The 24,868-nt window shown below is 41.5% G+C and overlaps 1 protein-coding gene across 1 annotated transcript in view; it reads right to left on the reverse strand.

Annotated features, from left to right (window-relative positions):
• Window positions 1-22,678, reverse strand: part of LOC114039965 (dual specificity phosphatase DUPD1) — a 30,885-nt gene extending 8,207 nt beyond the window's left edge. The window contains exons 1-2 of the mRNA XM_027857941.1: window positions 22,488-22,678; window positions 1,976-2,196 (exon numbers count right to left, since the gene is read on the reverse strand). Of these exons, the coding sequence (XP_027713742.1) occupies window positions 1,976-2,196; window positions 22,488-22,663 (397 nt within the window). The 5' untranslated portion in view covers window positions 22,664-22,678. The remainder of the gene's footprint in view (window positions 1-1,975; window positions 2,197-22,487) is intronic.
• Window positions 22,679-24,868: the final 2,190 nt, after the last annotated feature.

The raw sequence follows: 24,868 nt of genomic DNA on the forward strand, positions 1-24,868 counted from the left end.
TGGTGGCAAAGAACTGAAAATTGAGGGGATGCCCATCAATTGGAGAGTGACTGAACAAGTTGTGGTATATGATTGTGATGGAATACTGTTGTGCTGGAAGAAATGATGAGCTGGTTGATTTTAGAAAAACATGGAAAGACCTACATGAACTAATGCAGAGTAAAATGAGCAGGACCAAGAGAATACAGTATACAGTAACAGCAATAATGTTTGAAGACTAACTGAATGACTAAACTCTTTTGAGCAAGATGAGTATTCAAAGCAACTACAAAGGACCTATGAAGAAAGATACTGTCCACCTCTAGAGAAAAAACTGGTATATGGAAGGATGTATTATATAGTTTCTCATGTGTAATTGTGTCAAATGTTAGTCTTCTCTAGCGCACGTTTGGGAGGGACAGAAGGAGGGAGACAGCCTGGAACACAAAATGTAACAAATAAATAAATAATTTAAAATAAAAAAAAATATCCCCTTCTCTTCACTCACATGGCCATCATGCTAGCTTAGGCCTTTATCACCTCCTGCCTGGACAATTACAATAGCCTCCTATTTGGGCTCCTTGCCTCAAGCCATCCTCCACATAGGTACCAAAATAATTTTCCTAAAACATAAATCTGACCATGTCCCTCTTCTCCTGCACTCAATAAACTCCAATGGTTCACTATTCCTTCTAGGATTTAAAGAGGAGTTTATATTTATATATATTCATATATATTTATATATATAAATATATTTATAAATATGTTTATATATTTCTTGACAGCCTGGTCCCTTCCCATCTTTCCAGTCTTTTAATAGGTCACTCACCATCACACACTTCGTAGTCCAGTTATCCTGGCCCACTTGGGTCATATGTAATGCTTTATCTCCCATGTCTCTGCCTTTGCTTTTTCTGTCGCCTATGCCAAGAACGTTCTTCTTCTGATCTCTTTCTCTGAGAATCCCTGACTTCCTTCAGTACAGTTCAAGCGCCATCTCCCACAGGAAACCTCTCCTGGTCCCCCCGCCCGCCGCTGCCCCCATTTGTTAGTGCTTTCCCCTCTTAGTCCACTTTCCTTCTACTCTGTATCATGTATGTACCAATCCATGTACCTGTCTTGTTCTCCCATTGGAACATAAAATCTCTGACAACTAGGATGATTTTTATATTTTCTTCATACCCTCAATGTGTGCCTGACACACAGGAAATGCTTAATCAATGCTTTCTGATTGATCAGTTGATCGATTTGGGAACTTGAGTATTAGCAGCTCAAAGCATAAAACCTTTAAGAAAAAAAAGCCATAACATGCAGTCTGTCTTAGAAGAAAGCAAGGGCACTAGCTGCCTTCCAGTTTGTGTTGGTCAGGGATAGAAATGGTGACTAGGAGTTTGGAAGGGACCCCCTAGGTTCAAAGGGTTTGGGGAGTCAGCAGAAAAGCCTGAAGTTTCTCCATTGGCTCCTTCTTAAGCTACCTATCGGTTTTCCCCACACCAGAAGTAACCACCTGCCAGCTGCCTTGGGTCCAGATTTTGTCAATTATACAACTGCTCTTAAAACTCTGGAGAGGAGCCCTCCTGCTCGGAGGTCAGTGAATAACAAATTTCAGCCATCAGGCTGGGAACTTAAAAAGACATTAATGTTTCCAGCCATTTTCTGTCAGTGCCCACAAGCCCCTGCTGTCTTGGAGATGGCTAGGGCAGAGCCTTATGTTCTGAGTTAAAGCTGCTACTCATCAGATACAGATAAACAGCATCTCATCCTCTGTCCCACAGTTGCCCATCAGTGGCTGCCATGTTTGAAACTTCACCACCCAGCCTATGCCTTGCTCGGTCATCCTTTGTTGACAGACACTTTCACGTGTGGTTTGGTAATACAGCAGCCTCATTCTTCCCTGCCTGTGGTGTTTTCCTACCATGGTGCCTACTGCACTTGGAGAGCCAATGGCTCATCAGCTAACGGTATATACAGACGGGCCCCTAGGCCTTCTCCTTACTCCTATCGCTTTGGAGAGCCTTGTCGATGAACTCTGCGGCCGAATAAAAGAACTCGCTGAGGTTAAAGGTGGGGAGATCATCAGCTTCCACTCCATAGTATTCAATGGCCATGTTTCTGTAGTACTCTGGGCCCGTGTCTACATTCCATCGGCCGTGGGCAGCATTCAGGACGTGGGTGAAGCCAGATTTCTCCAAATTATACCGGTCCAGTGCTGTGGCCCTGTGAAGCACAGTAAAAGATATTGTGAGCTGCTTTCTGCATCTCCAAGGATCAACTCCTACAGGCACCATAACTGAAGCATCAAACCCACGTAATAGTCAGTGGTTTTCACAGGCTCAGAATTTAGGTTTTGCAACCTTCCAGTCTAACTCATACCAGAAAAGGATACCCACCATAATAAATGTCCATCCAGTGAGAGCTCCTCCTTGCAATTAAGCAAAGGTCATGGCCCATAGCCAGTGCTTAATCAATGCTTGTTGACTGACTAGAAGGGAACCCACTATCTCCCAAGGCAGTCCATTCTACAGATCGGCGCCTCTAATTGTGTGGAAGCTTTTCCTTACATCAAGTCCAAGTTGGCCTGTTAGCAACCTTCACCTGCTGTTCTTAGTTCTCCCTTCTGGGGCTAGACAGAACAGAATGAATCCCTCTTCCATGACACAACCCTTCAAATACTTGAGGTGTTCCCCACCCCCATCCAAGTCTTCTCTAGAAAAACATACCCATTTCTTTCTAATGGTCCTCATGTCAATCCTCTTGCCCTCTCTCATCAATGTTTTGGTTTTTTAGACTGTGGTGTCCATGTACTGAATAGTGTTTCCATTCAAAATGTTTTTATCTGGAAATCCCTGGAAAATTTTTCTTGTGATTACAAGTTTCTTCAGTGTAACAATTTCCTCCAAAACATTGAATATTTGATATGAATAACAAATTTACCAATCCAGTGAAACTGCTCTTATTAAAACTTCATGCAATTTGGAGGGGTGGGGCAGTCAACACAATGGCTAAGCCTTGGGGCCAGTAGTGGTATGGGATCTCTTCTGTCCCAGTGTGGCTCAGCCACCCGAAAGCTCACATCTCTCTCTTGGGTCCATTTTCATCCAAGGCTGCCTTGTCTGTGACTTTCTTCTCCCACTTGATTCCAGGAAGTAAATTGTTTCACATGAGAAGGAACACAATAGTGTTCACTGAGCAGTTGAAGGTATTTGCGAACAGATGATTAAAACAGTGGCCCAAGGAGAGGATGGACTCTGCCAGATTTTCTCTGGCTTCATCTTGGCTCTACCACAGGGTCCATGGAGCTCCTCTTCTGCTTTTAATTTTTCTTCTTAAGAAACCTGGTTTTCATTGTTTAGATTTGTCCCTAAGCGTATATACAACAAACAATAAAATAATTTTGTTTTCAGGTCGTAGATCTGTGCTTAATTAAACCCCTGTTAATATCATCCAACTCACTAGCAGGCTGCTTTGTAGTAGGACTCGGTGGAAAAATGGTATTAAACTGTCCCTGAAAGGAAGGATCATATAAATCATGAAGTCTGAAATCTGGCTTCAGCAATTGCATTGCAACCTTATAAATGGCAATTTGGTCAATATCAAAAGGCCATGTCAAAAACTGGGTCACATAAATGACAAATGTCAATGTTTGATGTGGCCACATTTCGGTCATGAATTTAACAAATATTTACCAAGTACCAACTACGTTCAAGGCACTGACTGTGCCAGACACTGGGAGAGCCACAAAGGCAAACACAGAGCAGGTCCTGCTCTCCAAGAATGTTCAAACTAACAGTGAAAGGATGCACACAGCAACAACAGATAAAAAGGAGATGGATATCAGTGCAAACGAAAGGGCCAGGCACATGCTATCATACATTTGAGGAAGGAGAGATTGTGCTGCCTGGGAGTGCCAAAGAAGACTTCATGGTGGGATTAGCATCTGTGTTGGGCCTGAGGGAGGGATTTCAGCAAACAGATGAAGAGTTGGTTCAGTAGGACGACAAATGGATTTGGAATCAGAAGACCTGGGTTCAAATCAGCTACTTATTACGGGGGTAAGGTGACTTGGGGCTGGGCCTCAAGGCAGGAAGACCTGTGTTCAAATCTTACCTCAGATATTTACTAGCTGTGTGACCCTAGGCAAGTTACATGACTGCTGCTTGCCTCAATGTCCTCATCTGTAAAATGAAGGGTTTGAACTAGATGACTTGGAAAGTTCCTTTCAGTTCTAAGTCTACGTATGATTCTCTGAGGTCAAGAGATAGACGGGGAATCAGGAGATTTAGGTCCAAATCTTCTCCTCCAGTACTTGTTAACAGTGTGACTATAGCCCAGTTGTAAACTCTCAAAACCTTAGTTCCCTTATCTATAGAATGGGGATAATATACTTGTATTGGTGTCCTCATAGGTCTGTTGCCTGCCATGACTTTCAACTCTGAAATTCCCTTTTCTGATGACAATCTCCTCTCCTTCTGCCCCACTCCTTCCAGATTAATTCTTTCTCTCCTCAAACTATAGTCCTTCCATTATTCTGGCCTCCCAATCCATTACTCCTGATTTGGCCTTTCCTCTCTTCAGAATCCCAATAGTTGTATTTTCTCTCTTTTTTTGTTGTTTTTTTTTTCTTTCTCAAGGTTTTTCCCTTTTGCTCTGATTCTTCTTTCACACCTGACTAATGTGGAAATAAGTTTAACATAATTGTACACATATAGTCTATATCAGATTGCTTGGGAAGGGGGGGTAAATTTGGAACTCAAAATCTTATAAAAGTGAATGTTGAAAATAAATAAATGCTATTACTTGGGGGGGTAAGGGGGGGAGAATCCCAATAGTTGGCCAGTTCAACGTTATATTGTCCATCACCTTTGACTCCTTTGATGCTTGCCCTCCTGCTATTCCTGTTCTGACAATGCTCAATACTAGACAGACTCATAACAATGATGAGGCAATGAAACATTTGTCCTGGGGTGCTGAAATACAGATATTGTTTTCTCCCAGTTTTTCTCTTATCTGACCACACTTTCCCAATCTCCTTTGTTGGATCATCATCTATCTCCTGACCCCTTTTCTATGAGTGACCTCCAGACCTTTGTCATGAGTCCTCTTCTTTCTAATATATTGGAGATAGTAGCTCCTGTGGACCCAAGTATCACCTCTATGCAGATATCAATTGCAGATGCAGATACCAAAATCAATAGGGTCAGACCTCCTCTGTCTTCTGAAATTGAGTCCTGCATCTCCAACTGCCTGCTGGACATCTCCACTTGGATGTCCCATAGATACTTCAAACTCCACATGTCCAAGATAGCAATTATTATCTTCAAGTGTCAAACTGAGCTGGTGTTTGTGTTTTATCCTGGAGACAATAAGAGTCACAGAAAAGTAGCCCATTCCAACTTGTACTTTTAGGAAGCTTTTGGCAGCTACATGGAGAGGGAAGAGATAGGAAGCCTAGAGCCCATTAGAAGGTTATTTTAATTGTCCAGATGAGAGATTATGAAGGCCTGAATATGGTGGGGGCTCTGCAAGTAGAAAGCAGACAGGCAAAAATGATGTAGTGGATAGAGAGAACTGGCAAATGATTAGACATGGAGGGGCGGGGGTTGCGATGAAGTACTGCAGCGCTATTAGAAATAAGGAAATAGGTGATTTCAAAGAGACATGGAAAGACTTACATGAACTAATTCAGCAAGAAGTGGGCAGGACCAGTAGAACAATTTACCTTATAACACCAACACTACAGAAATGAACAATTTTGAGGGCTTTGATAAGCTGATAAAGAATGAAGTAAGCAGGGGCAGCTAGGTGGCGCAGTGGATAGAGCACTGGCCCTGGAGTCAGGACGACCTGAGTTCAAATGCGGCCTCAGATCACACACTTGTCACTTACTAGCTGGGTGACCCTGGGCAAGTCACTTAACCCCAATTTCCAAAAAAAAAAAGAAAAAAAAAAGAATGAAGTAAGCAGAACCAGGGGGACAATGGACACAATGACAAACAGCACCATAAAAACAAACAAATTTGGAAACTCTAAAAATGAGGATTAATAACAATAACCACTCATGATTCCAGAGGGCCAATGATGAAACCTGCTTTCTGTGACAGAGGGGAAATGAATTTAGGGTGCAGAATGAGACATGTCTATTTTTTATGTCCAATCAATGAGGGAATGTTTTGCTTGACTATGTATTTTTCATACAAGAAATTTGATTTTCTCTTTTTCCCCCAGTGGACTGGGGAGTGGGAGGAAAATAAACTAATTCATTTTTTTTTAAATAGAGAGGTGGGGAGAGGGTGCTACAGATGTGAAATGTTTTGTATACTTTTAGATGAAGTCGCTATACTATTAGTTTTACTTCACTGTTTTACTGTGTTATAAGAGACCTCTCATGAAATACATGTTTATTATTTAAAAACAAAACATATCAATATAACTTTTTTTTAAAAAATTCAAGAGGTGGGTGAGGGTAAGAGAGAGAAAAGAGTCAATGATGACCTGGAGGATTTGAACCTGGGATCAGTATGGTGGTTCCCTCCAGAGAAAGAGGAAAGTTTGGAAGAGGAGCAGGTTTCAGGGGGGAGACAGTAAGTGCCATTTTGAAAATGTTGAGTTTAAGATGTCTACAAGATATCCAGCTGAAGATTTCTAGCAGACATTTGGCATTGTGTGATAGAAGCCCAGGAGAGATACTAGGGCTGAATATGTAGTCTGGGAGTCATCTATGTAGAAATGATCATTGAGCCCATGAGAAAGGAGATCACTAGGTAAAAGAGTGAAGGAAGACAGAGGATGGAGGACAGAACCTTGTAGGACACCCAGGATTAGGGGATGGGACATGGATGATGATTCAGCTCTTCTTGCCCAGAGTAAGCATTGGCTAAATATTTGTTGAACTGAATTGAGGTGAATTCTCAAAGTTCAGCAGCTCTTCTTATCTCTCCCAGGGCTCATTATTTATTTACGCAAAGAAGAGGTTAAGAAACACAGCATCACCTCACTCCAGAAGCTCTTAATGGACCTGTTGGCCCATTCCTAGCTGAATGAGAATCCTCTCTCCAAACAACATCCCAAAGCCAACGGTCCACCCAGGCTTTGTTTGAAGACTGTGCAATGAGGGAGAAACTGGTCATTCTACTTTGGAATGATCTAATTGTTAGGGGTTTTCTTTTACTATGGCTTTGTCTGTCTTTCTGACCCTCCCATTTGTTCCTCCTAGTTATCTCCCCTTGGGCAAAGAACAGTTCTAATCTCTTTCCCGTAATCCACAATCTTCTCTTTTCTAGGCCAATTATGCCCCCACACACACCAGTTTCTTCAACCAAACTTAATATGGCATTATCAGCAATGTCCTCTCAATACTGATCTCCCTTCTCTGCATACACCCTATCTTGTTAATATCCTTCCTAAAATGTGGTGGTAAAAACAAAACAATATTCCAGCTATGATCTGACCAGGGAAAACTATAATGGGATTATCACCTTCTTTGTCTGGGACACTATGCCTCTCTTAATGTAGCCTAAACTCACATTGGCTTTTGGTGCTGCCATGTTACACTACTACTGACTAACACTGAGGTTTTAGTCCACAGTAACCCTCAGATCTTTTTCTTTTTTAATTTTTTTAATTGAAAAAATGTGTTTTCTTTCCCTCTCATTTCCCTTACCGGAAAAAGAAAGATAAAAACAAAACACTTGTAACAAATATGCATAGTCAAAACAAATCCCCACATTGTCCGTGTCCAAAAAAATGTATTTTAATCCGTACTCTGAATCCTTCACCTCTCTGTTAGGAGGTGGGTAGAAGGCTTCCTCATGGATCCTCTGGAATTGTGGTTCATCTCCCAGATCTTTTTCACATGAACTATTGTCTAGACAACTTGGACTCATGAAATTGGTTTTTGGAATCCACATATGGGACTTTAGATTTATCTCTGTTCAATTTTATCTTATTTTCCTCTAGGAAAGCTCTCTTCCAACTTCCACATCACTGATACAGTCTAGAAAAGAGCCATTATATTTCAGTAGAACTTTTTTCTCACATTTCATTCACTTTCTTTTTTTTTTCATTTTTATAGTATAAAATACTATTTTTTCCAATTACAGTAAAGACAATTTTTAACATTCTTTTTTTTTAAAAATTTTGAGTTTCAAATTTTCTTTGTCTCTCTGTCTCTGTCTCAGTCTCTCTCTTTCTTTCTCTCTCTATCTCTCTCTTCTCCCTCCCTAAAAAGGTAAGAATGTTAAATAGGAAAAGCAAAAAAAAAAAAAATGAAAATACTATGCTTTGGTCTGCATTCAGACTCCATAGTTCTTTCTTTGGATCTCGACAGCATTTTCCATCATGAGTCTTTTGGAAGCTATCTTAGATCATTGTATTGCTGAGAAGAGCCAAGCTATCAAAGTGGATAATCGCACAATGTTGCAGTTTCAATGTGCAATGTTCTCCTGGTTCTACTCATTTCACTTTGCATGAGTTTATTATATATGTCTTTCCAGGTGGTTCTGAAATCTGCGTCATTTCTTACAGCAAAATAGTATTCCATTACAGTCATATACCACAACTTGTTCAGCTATTCCCCAATTAATGAACATTCCCTCAGTTTCCAAATTTTGCCACCACAAAAAGAGCTGCTATAAATATTTTTATACATGTAGGTCCTTTTCCCTTTTTTATGATCTCTTTGAGATGTAGACCTAGTAATGATATTGCTGAATCAAACAGTATGTACAGTTTTATAGCCCTTTGGGCATAATTCTAAATTGCTCTCCAGAATGGTTGGATCGGTTCACAACTCCAACAGTGCATTAGTGTCCCAATTTTCCCATATCCTCTCCAACATTTATAATTTTCCTTTTCTGACATATTAGCCAATCTGATAGGTATGAAGTGGTACCTCAGACTTGTTTTAATTTTCATTTCTTTAATCAATAGTGATTTAGAGATTTTTTCATATAACTATAGATAGCTTTTAATTTCTTCATCTAAAAGCTGCCTGTTCATAACCTTTGACCATTTATCAAATGGGGAGTGACTTGTATTCTAATAAACTTGACTCAGTTCTTTATGTATTTGAGAAATGAGGCCTTTATCCGAGATGCTTGCTGTAAAAATTATTTCCCAGATTTCTGCTTTCTTTCTAATCTTGGTTGCATTGGTTTTGTTTGTGCGAAAACATTTTAATCTAATAAATTAAAATTATCCATTTTACATTTTGTAATACTCTCTATCCCCTGTTTGGTCATAAATTCTTCTCTTCTTCATAGATCTGACAGATAAACTATTCCATGCTCTCCTAATTTGCTTATGGTACCACCTTTTATATCTAAACCATGTACCATTTTGACCTTATCTTGGTATATGGTGTACAATGTTGGTCTATACCTAGTTTCTGCCACACTGTTTTCCAGTTTTCTTAGCAGTTTTTGTCAAATACTGAGTTCTTATCCCAGAAACTGGAGTCTTTGGGTTTATCAAATGCTAGGTTACTATGTCCATTCACTACTGTGTCTTGTGTATCTAATCTAGTCCACTGATCCACCGCTCTTTTTCTTAGCCAGTACCAGATAATATTGATCATTACTCCTTTATAATATGGTTTGAGATCTGGTATGGCTACGGCACCTTCCTTTGCATTTTTTTTCATTAATACCCTTGATATTCTTGACCTTTTGTACTTCCAGATTAATTTAGTTATTGTTTTTTTTCTAGCTCTATAAAATAGTTTTTGGTAGTTTGATTGGAATGGCTGAATAAGTAAATTAATTTAGGTAGAATTGTCATTTTTATTATATTGACTCAGCCTAGATCTGACTTTATTTGTGATTCACTTTCTTTTTTAAAGACCTCCTGTAGCTTCTTGGATTCTGATTGCTCTGACCATCTTCTATTTCCCAAAGTAAATAGTACTGGCCAAAAACCTGTTATTCATTTCTTTAAGGGAAAAAAATTAGCCTGTTATTTAGATTCCTAACTCCCCAATTTTTCAACTAGTCTGTATTTTGAGTATCTCTGTATTAGATACTTAGTTCTACCAGTATTCTGGAAAACTATTTTCTCTTTTTTAATGTATTCTGAGAATGTTTCCTTTACAAATCACACTTTATTAAATACTACCCTATTCTTTATTCATGCAAAACAATTTAGCATTGCATTATATGCCTTTATGTTTGATGCTACAGAGAGTGGGTCAAATATTACTTTGTCATTCTTAGCACAGAGCCTGGAAAGAAAGAGGAGGAGGAGGGAGAGGAAGATAAGGGGGAGGGGGAGAAGGAGGAGAAGGAATTATTTTAAAATTTAAGAGTAGCCACTGATTCTATAGCTTTTGACTTGGGTCAAGTTTTGCTTTGACACAGAAATGAAATTCATGGGATTGTAGGTTTTGACCTAGAAGAGACCTTAGAAAGGCCATCTAATCTACTTTCCCTTCATTTTATAAATGAGAAAATGGGACCCAAAGAATTAAGTAACTTGTGCAAGGTGACATAAGCTTGTAAATAGTGGGACTGAGATTCAAGACCATGTCCTCTGATGGCTAACTCAGCATGCTTTCCACAGCAATACATTTCCTTTCCTAAGCCAATGGCATTATATTCTTCTCTAGCGCTCATTCTGACAATGATTGTCTGGTTTAAGGATAGTCTCTAAAAGTCCAGGAGTGAGAATCAGGACACGTAGATTTAGCCATGCCACTGACATGCTATATGGCTTTAGGCCAGTCACAAAACTTTACCTTCCTCACATCAACTGAGTTCAATGATCCCTGGTTGATTAACCTCATCGGCATCGTGGCGGAGTTGGAACAGAATAGGAGATAGTAAAGGTCTTTCAGCTGTTAAAAGTTCTATACAACTGCACAGAATTAGCATTGGTTTTGTTTAATAATAATGGTAATCCTACATCTTCATCCCTAAGAGAGAGGCCAGCAGTTCTCATCCTTTGAGATTATGCAGTCAATAGCCTCTGCAGTGATGGTCTAGAGAACCACTGATGTCCACACTCGCCAGGAGCTCCTCCCTTTTCCCATGCTCCACCAACACCCCTGGTGCATCAGTGAGTATGTCCAAGAGAGGGAAGAAGGAACACCTAGAAGACCTGGACTTCAAGAAATAATAACTTGGGAAATATTAGATTAGATGGGAAACAAGGGAAAAAAACATTGTGTCCTATGGCTTTCATACGTAAGGAGTCATCTTAACCATTCTGTTATTGGTAGGATTCTCAAGGCCGATTCTTTTTCTCATAGTTTCCAAGGTGGGATTTGAGCCATGTCACCAGTGGGGGAAGGGGGTGTTATGCCATTCAGTGGGGAAAGCAGCTAGAATGGTGAAAAGTCTGCTGATATTCTCAGGCATTCTTAGACATTTACGCTGGTCATGTTATGTAAGTATGATTAAGGTGTAGCCACATCAATCTCAGAGCCCAAAGACCTCTAATCCAAGCTTTTGACTTCCTATTGAGTTAAACATCAGTGCATTAAATTGTCATCATTTTTGCCTACATATATATTTGCTCCCTTAAAATGCCTCAAATTCAAGCATCATCCCAAAGCACTGGGCGATCTTTTTTTTCCTTCTTTTGTGCTTGGTTTAGTAGTTTGAGAGTTATCTAATCTCCTTTTGCTATTCTCTCTAAATTAAAGAAATGGATAGTTTTTATTTCTCTGGTAATGAGTGAACCAAGGTAGCTAGATGGCACAGTAAACAGAGTGCTGGCCCTGGAGTCAAGTGACTCTGAGTTCAAATCTGGCTTCAGGCACTTACTGTGTGACCCTAGGCAAGTCATTTAACCCTGTTTGCCTCAGTTTCCTCTTCTGTAAAATGAGCTGGAGAAAGAAATGGCCAACCACTCCAGTGTCTTTGCCAAGAAAACTCCAAATGGGGCCATGAAGAGTTGGGTGTGTCTGAACAACAGTAATGAGTGAATCAGAAGTAGCCTGGGCCAAGCCACTGATTCCCCTTCCCCTTGCCTATTTTTGTTCCTTTGTTCTGCCATACTTAAATTTTCTCGTTCTGGCTGACCTGCGCTATCATGCTTCTTCTCTGCGTATGGCACAGGAGTTATGGCTTGGACATCTGTCTGGATGAGAAGGAAAGACAGATGAAAGGGAAAGTGAGGTTTTCATAAAAGGTAGATCAAGGGAGAGGCAAGTAATGTGGCCAGTTCTCTGAGTGCATTGCAGTCCTTCCATGATACAAGAAGCCGGGGCTTGGGAGAGTTGGATTGGAGCAAAAAGGGGACTCGATTATTCCTTGCCATCTGAACTGAATAACTAATCTCCATTATAGGAATACAGCTTTGAAACTCTCTTCCTGGAGTAGATCTGATTGGCAAATGAGTGACCACAAACTCACATAGTCGGCTATGTCTAGCCAACTGCAAACCAGACCATGCTTCATCTGCCATCTGGCCTTACAACCCAACCATCTTCTCAATGCTGGCCATCTACTCTGCTGCTCCTCTTCCTCTGAGAGCCATAACCAAATCAATACACTATTCATCTTGGAGAGGGGATGTCAGTTGACTCCCTTGTGGATCCACTCACCATCTCTGGTATTTTCAGAGCCAAAAACCAGGCCCCTATATGAGTTGTCTCTCCCTATTAAGACATAAGCTCATTAGGAACAAAGATTGTCTCACTTTCATAGTTGTGTGCAACTCATTTAATCTAGTGCTTGGTGAAAAGCGAGTGTTTAGTAAATATTTATCTTTCACTCTTTCATTCAGAGCTGGAAGGGAACTTAGAGGTCAACTATTCCAACTCCCTCATTTTACAGATGAGGAAAATGAGGTCAAAGAGATGAAACAATTTGCCTGGGGTTGAAAGTGGCAGAGCTGAGACTTGAATCCAGGCCTTTGGATCCCAAGTCAGTGCTGTCTTCACTACTTCATATCGCCTCCCTATTCTTTATAGGCATTGTCACTTTGGATGTGTCCATGCTGGCCAGAAGAAGAGTAGATTTAGCAATTATCAGGTCACAGTCAAACCTCACTAGTGGGAGCTTTGTAATTTGTGAAAATTCACAAAATCTGGGCTGGGCCAATAATTCCATTTATGTATTACCAATAAACAAAAGGTCTTGCTAAGCTGAATGAACAAGATTGGAGGAAAAATCCTTAAATTATCTAAGAAAACAGTTTTCAAACACTTTTGAAGGGCAAAATGATGTGCTAACTACAAATCATTCTTATCTAATTATTATTAAAGTTAAGCCCTGGACATCCAGAAATCAACTCTTTGTTTATCTAATTTGAATTACTGGAAAGTAATTAAACTTGATTTCTTTGAGAATATACTCGGAAATTCAATCTTTTGACTAATTCAGACTGGCCTCACTAAATAGTCATAATTAATGTGTTTTGGCTATAAATTGATGGTCAAACTGAATCGCCATAAAGACAGGCCAATGTGAATTAACTCTTTTCATTAATTCAATTAACAGAGTAATGATCAAATATTGGCTGCATTATCTTCTGTGGAGACCCATCCTGTAATTCTAAGAAGGGTAAAAAGGTATCTTAGAGCAAGGGTTTTTGTTTTTTTTGGGGGGGGGGGGGAGAAGTGGTCCTCCTTGATTGAGACTGGAATGGCAGGGCCAAACCCTCCCTAGGCTAAAGGCATTAGGAGGTGAGGGCTGTGAGTCACCAGGAAGCTCCAGGTCAAAAAATTCTTGGAAAAGGACTTCCAGATCTTTTGACCTTTTTACTGAGAACATCTAGCACCCAGTCCTTCCTGTGTGATGGCTGCTTAATAAATGCTTGTTGAATAAAGGAATAAATGAATGAACTTGAAACCGACAGGCGGGGGCGGGGCGGAATAGGAATTACAGCTGCTTTGCCTCAGAATACCTGGCACCTATTTACCTTCATCATGAAGCAATTACATAATTGACATAAAAATGTGTGACTGTTTCCTGCTGCTCTAGGGATTTCTTTGGAAGGCCCAAATGTGGAAGTGTGTGATAAAGGGAAGGAATAAGGGTCGGAGCAGGTTTGGAAAGAGAGCTTTCTGCTATTACTTTGCTTTGAGTTGGAGAAGTTTGTTGGGGAGCAGAGAATAGAGGGCTTAAGGAAAGGAATAAATGTTTATTAAGCTCCTACTCTGTGCCAATATACTAAGCACTTTACAAATATTTTCTCATTTGATCCTCATGACAACCCTAGGAAATAGGTGTTATTATGACCCCCATTTTACAGTTGAGGAAACTGAGACAGACAGACAGAGGTTAAGTGACTTGCCCACAGTCACAGAGCTAGTAACGGTCTGAGGCTAGATTTGAATTCAGATTTCCCTGACTCCAGGCCCAGCACTCCATCCATTCATTCATCCATTCATTCATTCAATAAACATTTACTAAGCACTAACTATGGACCAGTTACTTTGCAAAGCGCTGGGAATTACAAAAAAAGAGGCAAAAGACAGTCCTTGTCCTCAAGGACTAGTGGGGGAAATAACAATGCAAACAAATATGTACAAAACAAGCTTCCCCAGGCTCCCAGAGGAGCCGTTTACCCCCAATCCAGTTTCTTTGCTGAGTCTTTCCCCTTGAATATTTAACTTCTGAACATTCCACCAAGGGAATGTTTTGTGAGGAAGTGTGGCTGTTGCTCTTTGTGAATAATACCTTAACCCCTTAGAGATGAAATAACACCCCTTACCAGTCTGTGAGCGATCTTGGAATCATGGGATCACAGATTTAGAGCTAGAAGGGATGAAAAAAATCGCTGGTGCATCTCTCATCAACTGCTGACATTTCAAAATGGCACCTCGAATGCCACATGTCCAAAACAGAACTTATTATCTTTTCCCCAAAACTCACCCTTCTTCCAAACTTTTGTTTTTTTAAATAAATTTTTATTGATGCCTTTTATTTTTACTTCAGCTAAATTCCCTTTGTATAACCCTGTTTGCCTCAGTTTCCTTATCTGTAAAATGAGCTGGAGAAGGAAATGGCAAACCACTCCAGCATCTTTGCCAAGAAAACCCCAAAATGGGGTCACGAAGAGTTGGACAGGACTGAAACTACTCAACAACGATTCTCCCTCCTCCACTCTTCCTGAGAGCCATCTCTTATGGCAAAGAAAAATTTTTAAATAAAAGAAGTAGAGGGAGAAGGAAAAATATCAGCAAACTAATCAGTACAATAAGAAAACAAATCCAACAGTATATATACAATGTTTTCCACCCATAGACCCCTCCACCTCTGCAAAGGAGTGGAGGGCAGTGTTTTCTTGTATCTCTTCTTTGGCTCTAGGCTTGTTCTTTGAAATTTTACTTTTCTTTTCGATTGTTTTGTACTTGTTCAATAGCTCAAATTTATATAGTGCTTTAAAGTTCTCAAAGTACTTTACATAGCAAACAGGGGTTTGGCGCATGTCCAGACCACCTACCGCAGCCTCACCCACTTGGTATATGCTTAGGACCTGCTCCTGGGGATCCAGAGAGTTGGCTTGTGTGTGGACATTCTGTGTTTTCCTACCAGGTGCTTGGGAGCGGCCTCTTTCCTTTGGCTGTGTAGCCAGAACCGTCCGTGCCTTTAAAACTACCTGACTGAGGACAGTGTCACTTTTTCCTGCCAACATCCACACATAAGAGGGGCAGGGAGGGAGAGCCTGAGGGCCACTTCCCCCCCCCCCCGTAGGTCAGAAGACCCTAAGATAACAGACTTGAGGTCTGGGTGTGTTTTGTCTTTTTCAATTCTAGGAGGAGGGGGGAAAGTGTCTGATGAGAGAGCTTGAGCTAGAAGGATAGCGGAGCTCAGGACCACCCACTGGAGATTGCAGCCAACCCAGCAGGAAAGCCCTGAGTAACAAGGCTCTGGGGTGCTGGTGGTCTTAGGATTTCAATTCGGTGGACCTAATGCTATGGAGGAACTGAGTTAACGTGTGAACCAAATTTGCCTCCTTTCCCCAGGGACCGAAGTGGTACAAGGAGGATTATGCTCCAAGGTGTTGAAGAAATGCTGACATCTCTCCAGTAAAAAAATCCTTTGCAAAAGCTAATGAGATGCTAAATGATCAAGTGGAACTGGGGTGCTAGTCACTGGTCCCCTAAAAGAGGAGGGAACAGAAAAGGAGTAGGGGCTTGAGCCAATAGCAAAAATTCAAACTTCCCAACCCCCTCAGGGAACCAGAGAACACTGGGGGTGGGAGGAAGGGTGGAAAAACCATAACAAACCTGACCCTTCAAGGCCAGACAAAGCCCATGTTACATCATTCACTTTTTTTTTTAATAGTTGATGGTTTTTTGTTTTGTTTTGTTTTTTTATATGAGGCAGTTGGGATTAAGTGACTTGCCCAGGGTCACACAGCTAGTGAGTGTTACGTGTCTGAGACCGAATATGAATTCAGGTCCTCCTGATTCCAAGGCCGGTGCTCTATCCACTGTACCACTGAGCTGCCCCTAAATGATTCACTTTTGATTGCTCTGTGGTTATTGTTCAATAGCTACCATTTATGTAACGCTATAGAACAGAACTGTGGTATAGGATCTAGTATTATTCCCATTTTATGTATGGAAAAAACAAGGCTTAAAGAAGCCCAGAATTGCACAGCTAGTAAATGAGACATAATTTAAACTCCAGTCTTCTATCTTTCTGTTCTTTCCATTTACATTGTTGACATTGGGTACATTGTTTTCTTGGCCCTCCTTACTTCACTTTGCATTAGTTCATCCAGATCTTCCAAGAACGTTTCTTCCAAGGATACCAGCATTCTTTCAGTCACGTGATTTCACAACCTCAAAGTCATCTTTAACTTCTCACTCCCCCCACTTCTATCCAATCAGTCGACAATTCTATTTCCACACCGTTTTTTTGCATCTGTCTACTTTTCTCTACTCACACAGCAGCCCTCCATACCGCTGTAGATCTTCATCTCCTCACCTCTCACATGGGCTCTTGCAATGACCTCTTAACTGGACTCCTTGCCTCGAGGTTCTTCCCTTTCCAGCCCATCCTCCACAGAATGCCAAAGTGACTCTCCTAAATCGCAGGTCATGGGATGCTAGGATCATAAACCGAGAGCTGGAAAAGACCTTAGTGGTCATTTTATAATTGAGGAGACCAAGGCCCATAAAGGGTAAGTGATATGCTCAAGGTTGCATAAGTAGCAAAGGCAGGGCCAGGATTTGAAGCCAGGCTCTCTAAGGGGGGTCTTCAACAAATGCTTACCACTGCACCATGCTTCCTGAAGAGGTCACTTTCCTGCTCTGTATGCTCTAAGCCTCAACCTTTGGGATCAAATACAAAGTCATTTCTCTGTCTGGCGTTTAAAGCCTTTCACAACTTGCCTCCCACTAACCTTTCCAGGCCTACTCTACCCTACTCCCCTTTATGCTTGACTCAGTTTAGCCAAATTGTCCTTCTTGCTGTTTCTTACAGATGTCCCTCCATCCCTCGTCTTTGCACAGGTTGACCCCCATGCCTGGAGTACACTCCATCCTCATCATCACCGAGGAGAATCCCTAGTGTCCTCCTAAGCTCAGGAGACATCACCTTCTCCACCAAGCATCTTCACATCCCCTAGCTGCTAGCACCGTCCTCCTCCAAACTACCTTGTACCTTTTTGGGGCATACATTTTATTTATATTCTTAGGTATATATGTGGTGTGTCCTTGCTAAGGGCAGGGGATCCTCAGCACCTAGCACAGTGCCTGGCAAACAGGAGGTGCTTAATAAAAGTTGCTCACTCGATTGGTTGATCTCATACCACCTCTTCACTGCAAGCTGAGCACCAGAGAAATGATTTTCCCAAGGTCACATAGGTAGGAAGGGGAAGAAGAACCGAAATTCCTCTGCTTTGATCTACTTGTCCAGGAAGTTCATCACACCCCTGACCAGTGACAGGGTCTTCAAGTGTCAGAGAAAACACTTTTGGTAGAGGAGGGAGAGAATGTAGATTGACAAAGCTATTTCTTAAGGGTCAATGGGGCTACCAGGATGTTCTCAGGGGCCACTGATATTGGTTCCTGGTGCCAGCAGTGGGTACCATCCTCATGGTGTCCTTGTTCATTCAAGGAGGAGCTATGGGCCAGTGAAAAGAATACAGTTTTAGTGTCCAAAGTCCCAAGTTCAAATCCTATTCCCTCCATTTGCTCCCTATATAACCTTAGGCAAGTCCCTTAAACTCTCTGGGCCTCAGTTTCCTCATCTGTAAAATGAGAGAATTGGACTTCCAGGTTGAAATCTGTGATCTTGTGATTCTGGTTTTTTCCCCCTCAAGGCTCCTCTTGGCTGCCTTGTTGACTTTCTGGGGGCCCAGTGCTCTTAAAATCTTTGGGGCTTTTAGTGAAAGAAAAAATTTCAATCTGAGCTGGAAAAAAAAAAGGCACATTAAACTTGAAGCTTTCATTAATCAGGGCCTGACAGAGCCAAAGTGGAGCTTTCATTGCCTCTGGGCAACATCTGCAGCAAAACCAGGAAACAAAAGGATGGAAGAGCTGAAGCAGGCTTGTTGGCAGTCTTTGCTCCATTATGACCACCGTATGTAGGGTTTCATAGGCAACATAATTAATTGCCATTTCAATAAACATTTGCAAATCCCGTTAACCTTATTAAGTGTTTGGAGTAGGAGTGAAACCTGAGCACATTTCCAGAGATAGGGTACAAATGGAGAGGCACAATGAATTTATGTCCAACTCAACTGATCTGTGTTTTTAAGTTCTTTCTGCATGTATCATGGCAAAGATATAAAACCCACCTGACATCTGTAGTCTTAGCCCTGGCAATTCTCCATAACTAAATAATGTATGTGTTTCTTTTCTATTGGAAACAGCCAGGAAAACTGTAATGAACTGAAAAGACAATGTGAAGTTTCCCCAGTTGAATGAAATGTGGTCAACTAACTATAAGAAAGGGGCAGCTCATTACGATAAACTCTGTTCCGGTCATCATATAAGTGGCAGAGCTGTAACTTGGGTGGGGTAACCAGAGATTTTCCCCAGGGTGCCAAAATTTAAAGGGTACTAATGGTACCTGCCAATTACTTTCAAAAGAGTAGAAAGAACTGAGATTAACAGCCATTTAGCAAATAGAATTTGAGCCCCCTTCTAGCAGCTCATGCCCAGGTGAGCTCCTTTCTGTCCTATCCCCTCTTCATTGTGCATGTTGCTTCCAGCAAGCTCAAAAATTGCTGGTTATGGTTTTGATGGACAGGAACTTTCTCATATCTGGTATGGCTGTATATACAATAACCAGGTCTGGTCTCACTAATATCAAATGTATAATAATCCCTGATGTCTTCTTTTTACTGTACTTCTCGAAAGAGCTGTGTGATTTTAAGAGTACTTTGGATCATCCATCATACGAGATTATAAACCAAGTAAGATATCATCGGACATTCTAATTCCATCTTGAGAGAACCCTTCACGTATCCCAAGTCTTCGTTTTATTGACACTTGGCGTCCACAGTCAGAAACCTGTAGAAGTGGCTTTGTCAGAGTCAAAGGTTTTGTGTAGTCTTAGATTTTCAATAAAAAAAAGTCTTCAAGATGATTTATTTTCTCTTAAGTCTGTTTCACCTTCACAGACCCTCTATGAGGTTATGCTTTTGTTGTTCAGTTGTTTCAGTCATGTCCAACTCTTTGTGACCCCATTTGGGGTTTTCTTGGCAAGGACACTGTCGTTTCCTTCTCCAGCTCATTTTACAGATGAGGAAACTGAGGCAAAGAGGATTAAGTGACTTGCCCTGGGTCACACAGCTAGTAAGTATCTGAGGTCGGATTTGAACTCAGGTCCTTCTGACTCCAGGCTGGGCACTCTGTCCACTACACTACCTGGCTGCCAATCTATGAGGTAGGTAAGGCAGATATTATACCCACTTTATCAACATGGAAACTGAGGCCCAGAATATCTGAAAGGAGGCTGCATTTGGTTCAAATCCCAGCTCTGCTACTTACTACCTTGGGCAGGTTACAACCTTTCTAGACCACCATTTCCTCCTCCATAAAATGAAGAGGTTGCACTTGGTGATCTCTGAAGTCCCTTGCAATTCTGAGTCTATGACCTAACCAGCTGGCTCATGGAGGCGTCAAGGTTAAACTCCAGGCCTTCTGGCTCCCTTAGCCAGTGCTTTTCTATGTCATTTCCAAAATTGATATATATCTTTGCCATAAATCAGGGGAAAGAGACCTAAAGACCCCATAGCTGAGAACCAATCTGATTAACCTTTAGGAAAATCCAATTCGGGAACTCAGCCATGCAGGGCACATCTTTGTTTTTGCTATTTAAGAACATTAGGACTGCCATCCTGAGTCAGAGTGGGAATGCAATGTGAAAGGGCTGCCTTTTAGAATGTCAAGCTCAGAAAGTCAGAGTGGTTTCCTAACTTGTCCAATTTTCTGTTAACAACCAAAATCTTGAAATTTTTAGAAGAAAAATAATGATCTTCACTAAGAGCCAGCCATGCTTAGGACAAATTCATCTGGGGGGAAAGGAGCATGAGGGAAACCTTAGAAGTGTGGCCCCAAGAACAAGACAACATAAGACAGTGCCTCATGGTGTGGAGACCAACCTCTATGAACAGTGATCCAAGACATCATTGCTGTAGGAAGAAGCAGGGTGAGGTAGGGTTGGGGAGAGGCTCACCTGGGATGTGGAGGTAGTTATCATCTGATCACTTCCCATTTTAATGAGTTATTATTGCTAGGTGCCAGACTCAACTGTTTCTAATTGCTGAAGCATTAGGATATGCCCTCTACACTTCAGCACCCTGGGGCAAAGCTCTTGCTGTTCTACCCCAGTTAGAGATCTTAATCAATCAATAAACACTTATTGAACACTATTATATGCCAGGTACCATACTAGGTATTGTATTCACTATCGATTTTTCATATCTCTAAATATTAAAGTTGAATCTCGGACCATTACTCTTAAGATACCCCCTTCTGGACAATTTTCATTCAGTAACAAATGATGAATTCATTCAGATCACATACCTAGATACTCATATCTACCTGGCTTGTGACAAAGACTAAGATGGAGTTATGGCAAAATAAGATGTATGATACAGGTGTCAATTCTTTAAAAATCTATATTTCTGCTATTTCAGGTGATAGAGTTGAAGTTCAGAGCTGTCCACCCACCCTACCCAGAATCCCCAGGACACAGAAGCCTCTGCTGGGCCATTCCACATACTCTTTCTCTTAATCCTGGCAAAAATGGACATTTCTGTCACATTTTAAAGTTTGCAAAGTCTCAGAGTCATAACTAGCTATTACCGTGCTTGGAGCAAATTTGTAGTAACAGAGGAGGAGCCCAGGGAACATTATGACCGTAGCTGCTATTATGCTGGGAAAAGGGAAGTCTGTGACCTGGAGTCCAGTTCTCATTCTCTCCCCACCCCAACCTGTGGGGAAGGCAGGCCCTGGGTGGTAAGTAGGAGGAGGGTGGGCAGGTAAGTTGGAAAGTCAGAAAGATGGAGGTAGCTACCACCCTACTGGTGAGAAAACACACCTCCCTTTCCCCTTCTCCCAATGTCATACTTGTACCCTGAGGCAAAGCCTCATTTACCTCAGGCTAGTTAAAGCATTTGTATATGCATTATCTTACTTAAGCTACCCATTGGCCATGCCAGGTAGGTTCTGCAGGTATTATTATCCCTGTTTTTCCAATGAGGACAACATGGCTTAAAGTACTTACGTGACTTGTCCATGGTCATACTAAAGTGGATTCTGAACTTATACCACATTCCTTTCTCCTTTGACCACCCAGCTCTCAGGGCCTAATGAAGCTAAACTTTGGTCCTCCTTCGTGTCCATCAGAGCCAGAGCCACACTGCTTCTAAAATGAAAACCAGCTGATGTATGTGGTTGATTGTTGCCCTCATTCTTGAAGAGGAACAAAATGACATCACCATGTTGGGGGTCAAGGTACAGATGTTGTACAGACCTTGTACAGATGCCATACCTGATGTATATAGTATGCTAATGGGAGAAGAGTTTGGCAGTACCTCAAGGAGGAGGAGGGACTCCTTTAGGTGCTAAGCCACAGGTTTAATGATGGCAAAGGCCTTTTATATGCAATAGATCATTATTTGTACTAATTTGTCTAAAATAAATAACCAAAGTTTATAAGCCAACAGTGATGAAATGGACATAAAATCTCTCCAGCATCCACTGGGGGGAAAATTCACATAAAAAATTACTTTCAGAGGATAGTACCCAGACTGGCTAGCCTCCCTTGAAAAACTGAATCCCTGGCATTGTACCCTTGATGGTAGGCCCTTGACAGAAATATTTGAGACAAGACAGGTGGTAACTTCTCTGGATAAGTAACTTCTATAGATAAGTCAAGACCTAGGTGCAGAATTCTAAGACAATGGGAGCGGTACCCAATTTTGATAGACCTCCAACCTGTTTACCAATGTGCAAGCTGAGCCACTTCCCCAAAGAACAGAAACAACCCAAATAAATTTTTCCTGCCTCTAAGTCTTATGCTCAGAACCATTTAAGATGGAAGAGTTAGCTGTGGGCCTATAGATGGTTGGTGTCTGGGTTTAGTCTCAACACTTACTCATCTCCAATGTAGAGTTTGGGCCAGACCTCATTGACATGGGTGTACTGGGGACTGCCCTTCCAAAAGAGCCGCTCCAACTCAAAGGCCCCTGGCGTGATGTAGTCATCTTCTGGTTCTTCTTTGCTAGATCCATAGGCCTTTTTCAGACTGGTCTTTGACTGTCTTGAAGTCATCTTTTTGCTAAGAGATTTTTTGATTCTCTTCACAGGCTATCAAGAGAAAAAGACAGGAGTGGTATGAGCAGGACACCCACCAATGGGAAAACACTCTTTCAGAAAGGGTAGGAGGCCAATTTGGGTGAGGGAAGCTGAATTTAAAAGCTAGAAAGGCTCTGCCCCAACCTAATATGCCCCTTCTTCTCAATCCCGAGTCATCCAGGGTTGGGGTCTAAATAAACAACGAAGGCCATTATTGGCAGTTGAACAGTGTTTTCTAAACATTCCAGACTCCCCAGGTACAAGGGCATGAGGGGCCTCATTTGCATAACAGAACATAGACTGAAACTTATATCAAAAAACTGGGGAGGGTTCGGTCCAAGAAATCTTAGAAGGTACCACCTCTCTCCAGTTTTTATCTTTGTTTTTGTTACTTCTTCAAATTGGAGGAGACGCAACTGCCCATCCCCAAATTACCTGACTTTCCATACCTACAGTAAATCTATAAAGAACAAAATGAGAGGAAAACGACTCATTCGTGTAACAGACACACCTATTGTCTGTTACATCAACCATCAACCTGAAAGTCTTTTTTTTTTATCCCTGACAGTTCACTTAGGGAGTGTGCACGTATGTGTCTGAGAAGCCATACAAACTAGCACAGGTCCCTAGTCCCAGGGCTAAAAGGAAATTAAGTTGTGGGTTAGTCCTTTTTTAATGACCATTCAGGTTGCTAATGTTTTCTCTCTGAGATATTAGTTAAGTGACCTCTTCAGTTACTTCCCGCATTCCAAGGAAACAAAACCCATTTTGAGACCTGAAAATCTATTTAAATGTCTTCTTCAGGTCAACAGGGAACTTGGGATGAGTATGGACTCTGCTGTTTATTTTCTATGCGACCTTGGATCACTTAACCTTTACAGATCCTGAAAGTTTTACACAACCTCTAATGTTCTTTTCAGCTCCAAATTCTGTGTGTTTGTGTGATATCACTAATATTACTGGAGAGAAGCTGTTTCCCCAATCACCAACCTCCCCCCAATCCTTACCCTGGTGGGACAGCAGGTCAGCCCCTCAAACAGAGTGCGTGGTGGCCTCTGAAAAGTGATGTTCTTCACTGCACAAGAGCTGAGCTCTAAGTGAGTAAGGAACCCTTCCTTCAGCCATAAACCTTTGGGAAAGAAAAGAAAAGTCTAAGTGGTTCTATGGTTTGTTGAGCACCAGGCACTGAAAAGGTGTAACTAAAGAGTCCCATTGGAAAATGGAAGGAAATAAGACTGAAAAAAAGAGTAAGTTTTTGTTATCTAGTCCCAGTTAGTGTGGAGGGCAGTTTGGATGAGGAACACTTTTCATTCCCTTCCCTGAGGAGAAAGAACCTATTTCTACCCCGCTGAGATGGGTGGGCTGAGGAGGTGACCTCATCTTCCTCCTCCCTGGTCTCACCAGTATGTGGAAGGAAAGATTTGGCAAAATCTCTTATTATTACTCTATTGAGAAAACAAAACTGTATGGATAATAGATTTATATGAATTTGGAACTGGCTGAATAGCCATACCCAATGAATGTTAGCCTTGGAAGGAGGTCCCTGGAGGATGAATACCCAATTTTGTCCTTAGCTCTATTCTGGTTGACGTTTTAGTCAATACCATTGTCAGTGGCAAAGGGTCAATTCAACAAAAATTGACTAAACTCCTACTCTTTGCCAAGCATGGTCCTAAGCCCTGGGGATGCAGAGACAGAAATGCAACAGTGTTTTCTAAACATTCCAGACTCCCCAGGGAGTCTCAAGGAGCTTATGTTCTATTGGAAGGAAACAACACCTGTATAGAAAATTAAATACAAAATATACGAAGTGATTTCTGAAAGGAGGGCACAGATCTAATACAAAGGTCAATTTGTTAACAAGCTTCTAACTCTGAACCCTTTCACTTACTGTCCTCCGGTCCTGAAACGCCCTTCTTCCTCACATCTACCTCCTGGCTACCTCCAAGTCTCAGCTAAACCTGTCTTCTGTAAGAAACTTTTCCCAGGGGCAGCTAGTTGGCACAGTCAACAGAGCACTGGCCCTGAAGTCAGGAGGACCTGAGGTCAAATCTGACCTCAGACCAAACACTTGACATTTGCTAGCTGTGTGACCCTGGGCAAGTCACTTAACCCCATTGCCTAGCCAAAAAGAAAAAGAAAAAAAGAAAAAGAAGAAACTTTTCCCAGTCTCCTTCAGTG

The sequence above is a fragment of the Vombatus ursinus genome, unplaced genomic scaffold, assembly GCF_900497805.2.
Source record: "Vombatus ursinus unplaced genomic scaffold, bare-nosed wombat genome assembly UNPS02000749.1, whole genome shotgun sequence".
NCBI lineage: Eukaryota > Metazoa > Chordata > Mammalia > Diprotodontia > Vombatidae > Vombatus > Vombatus ursinus.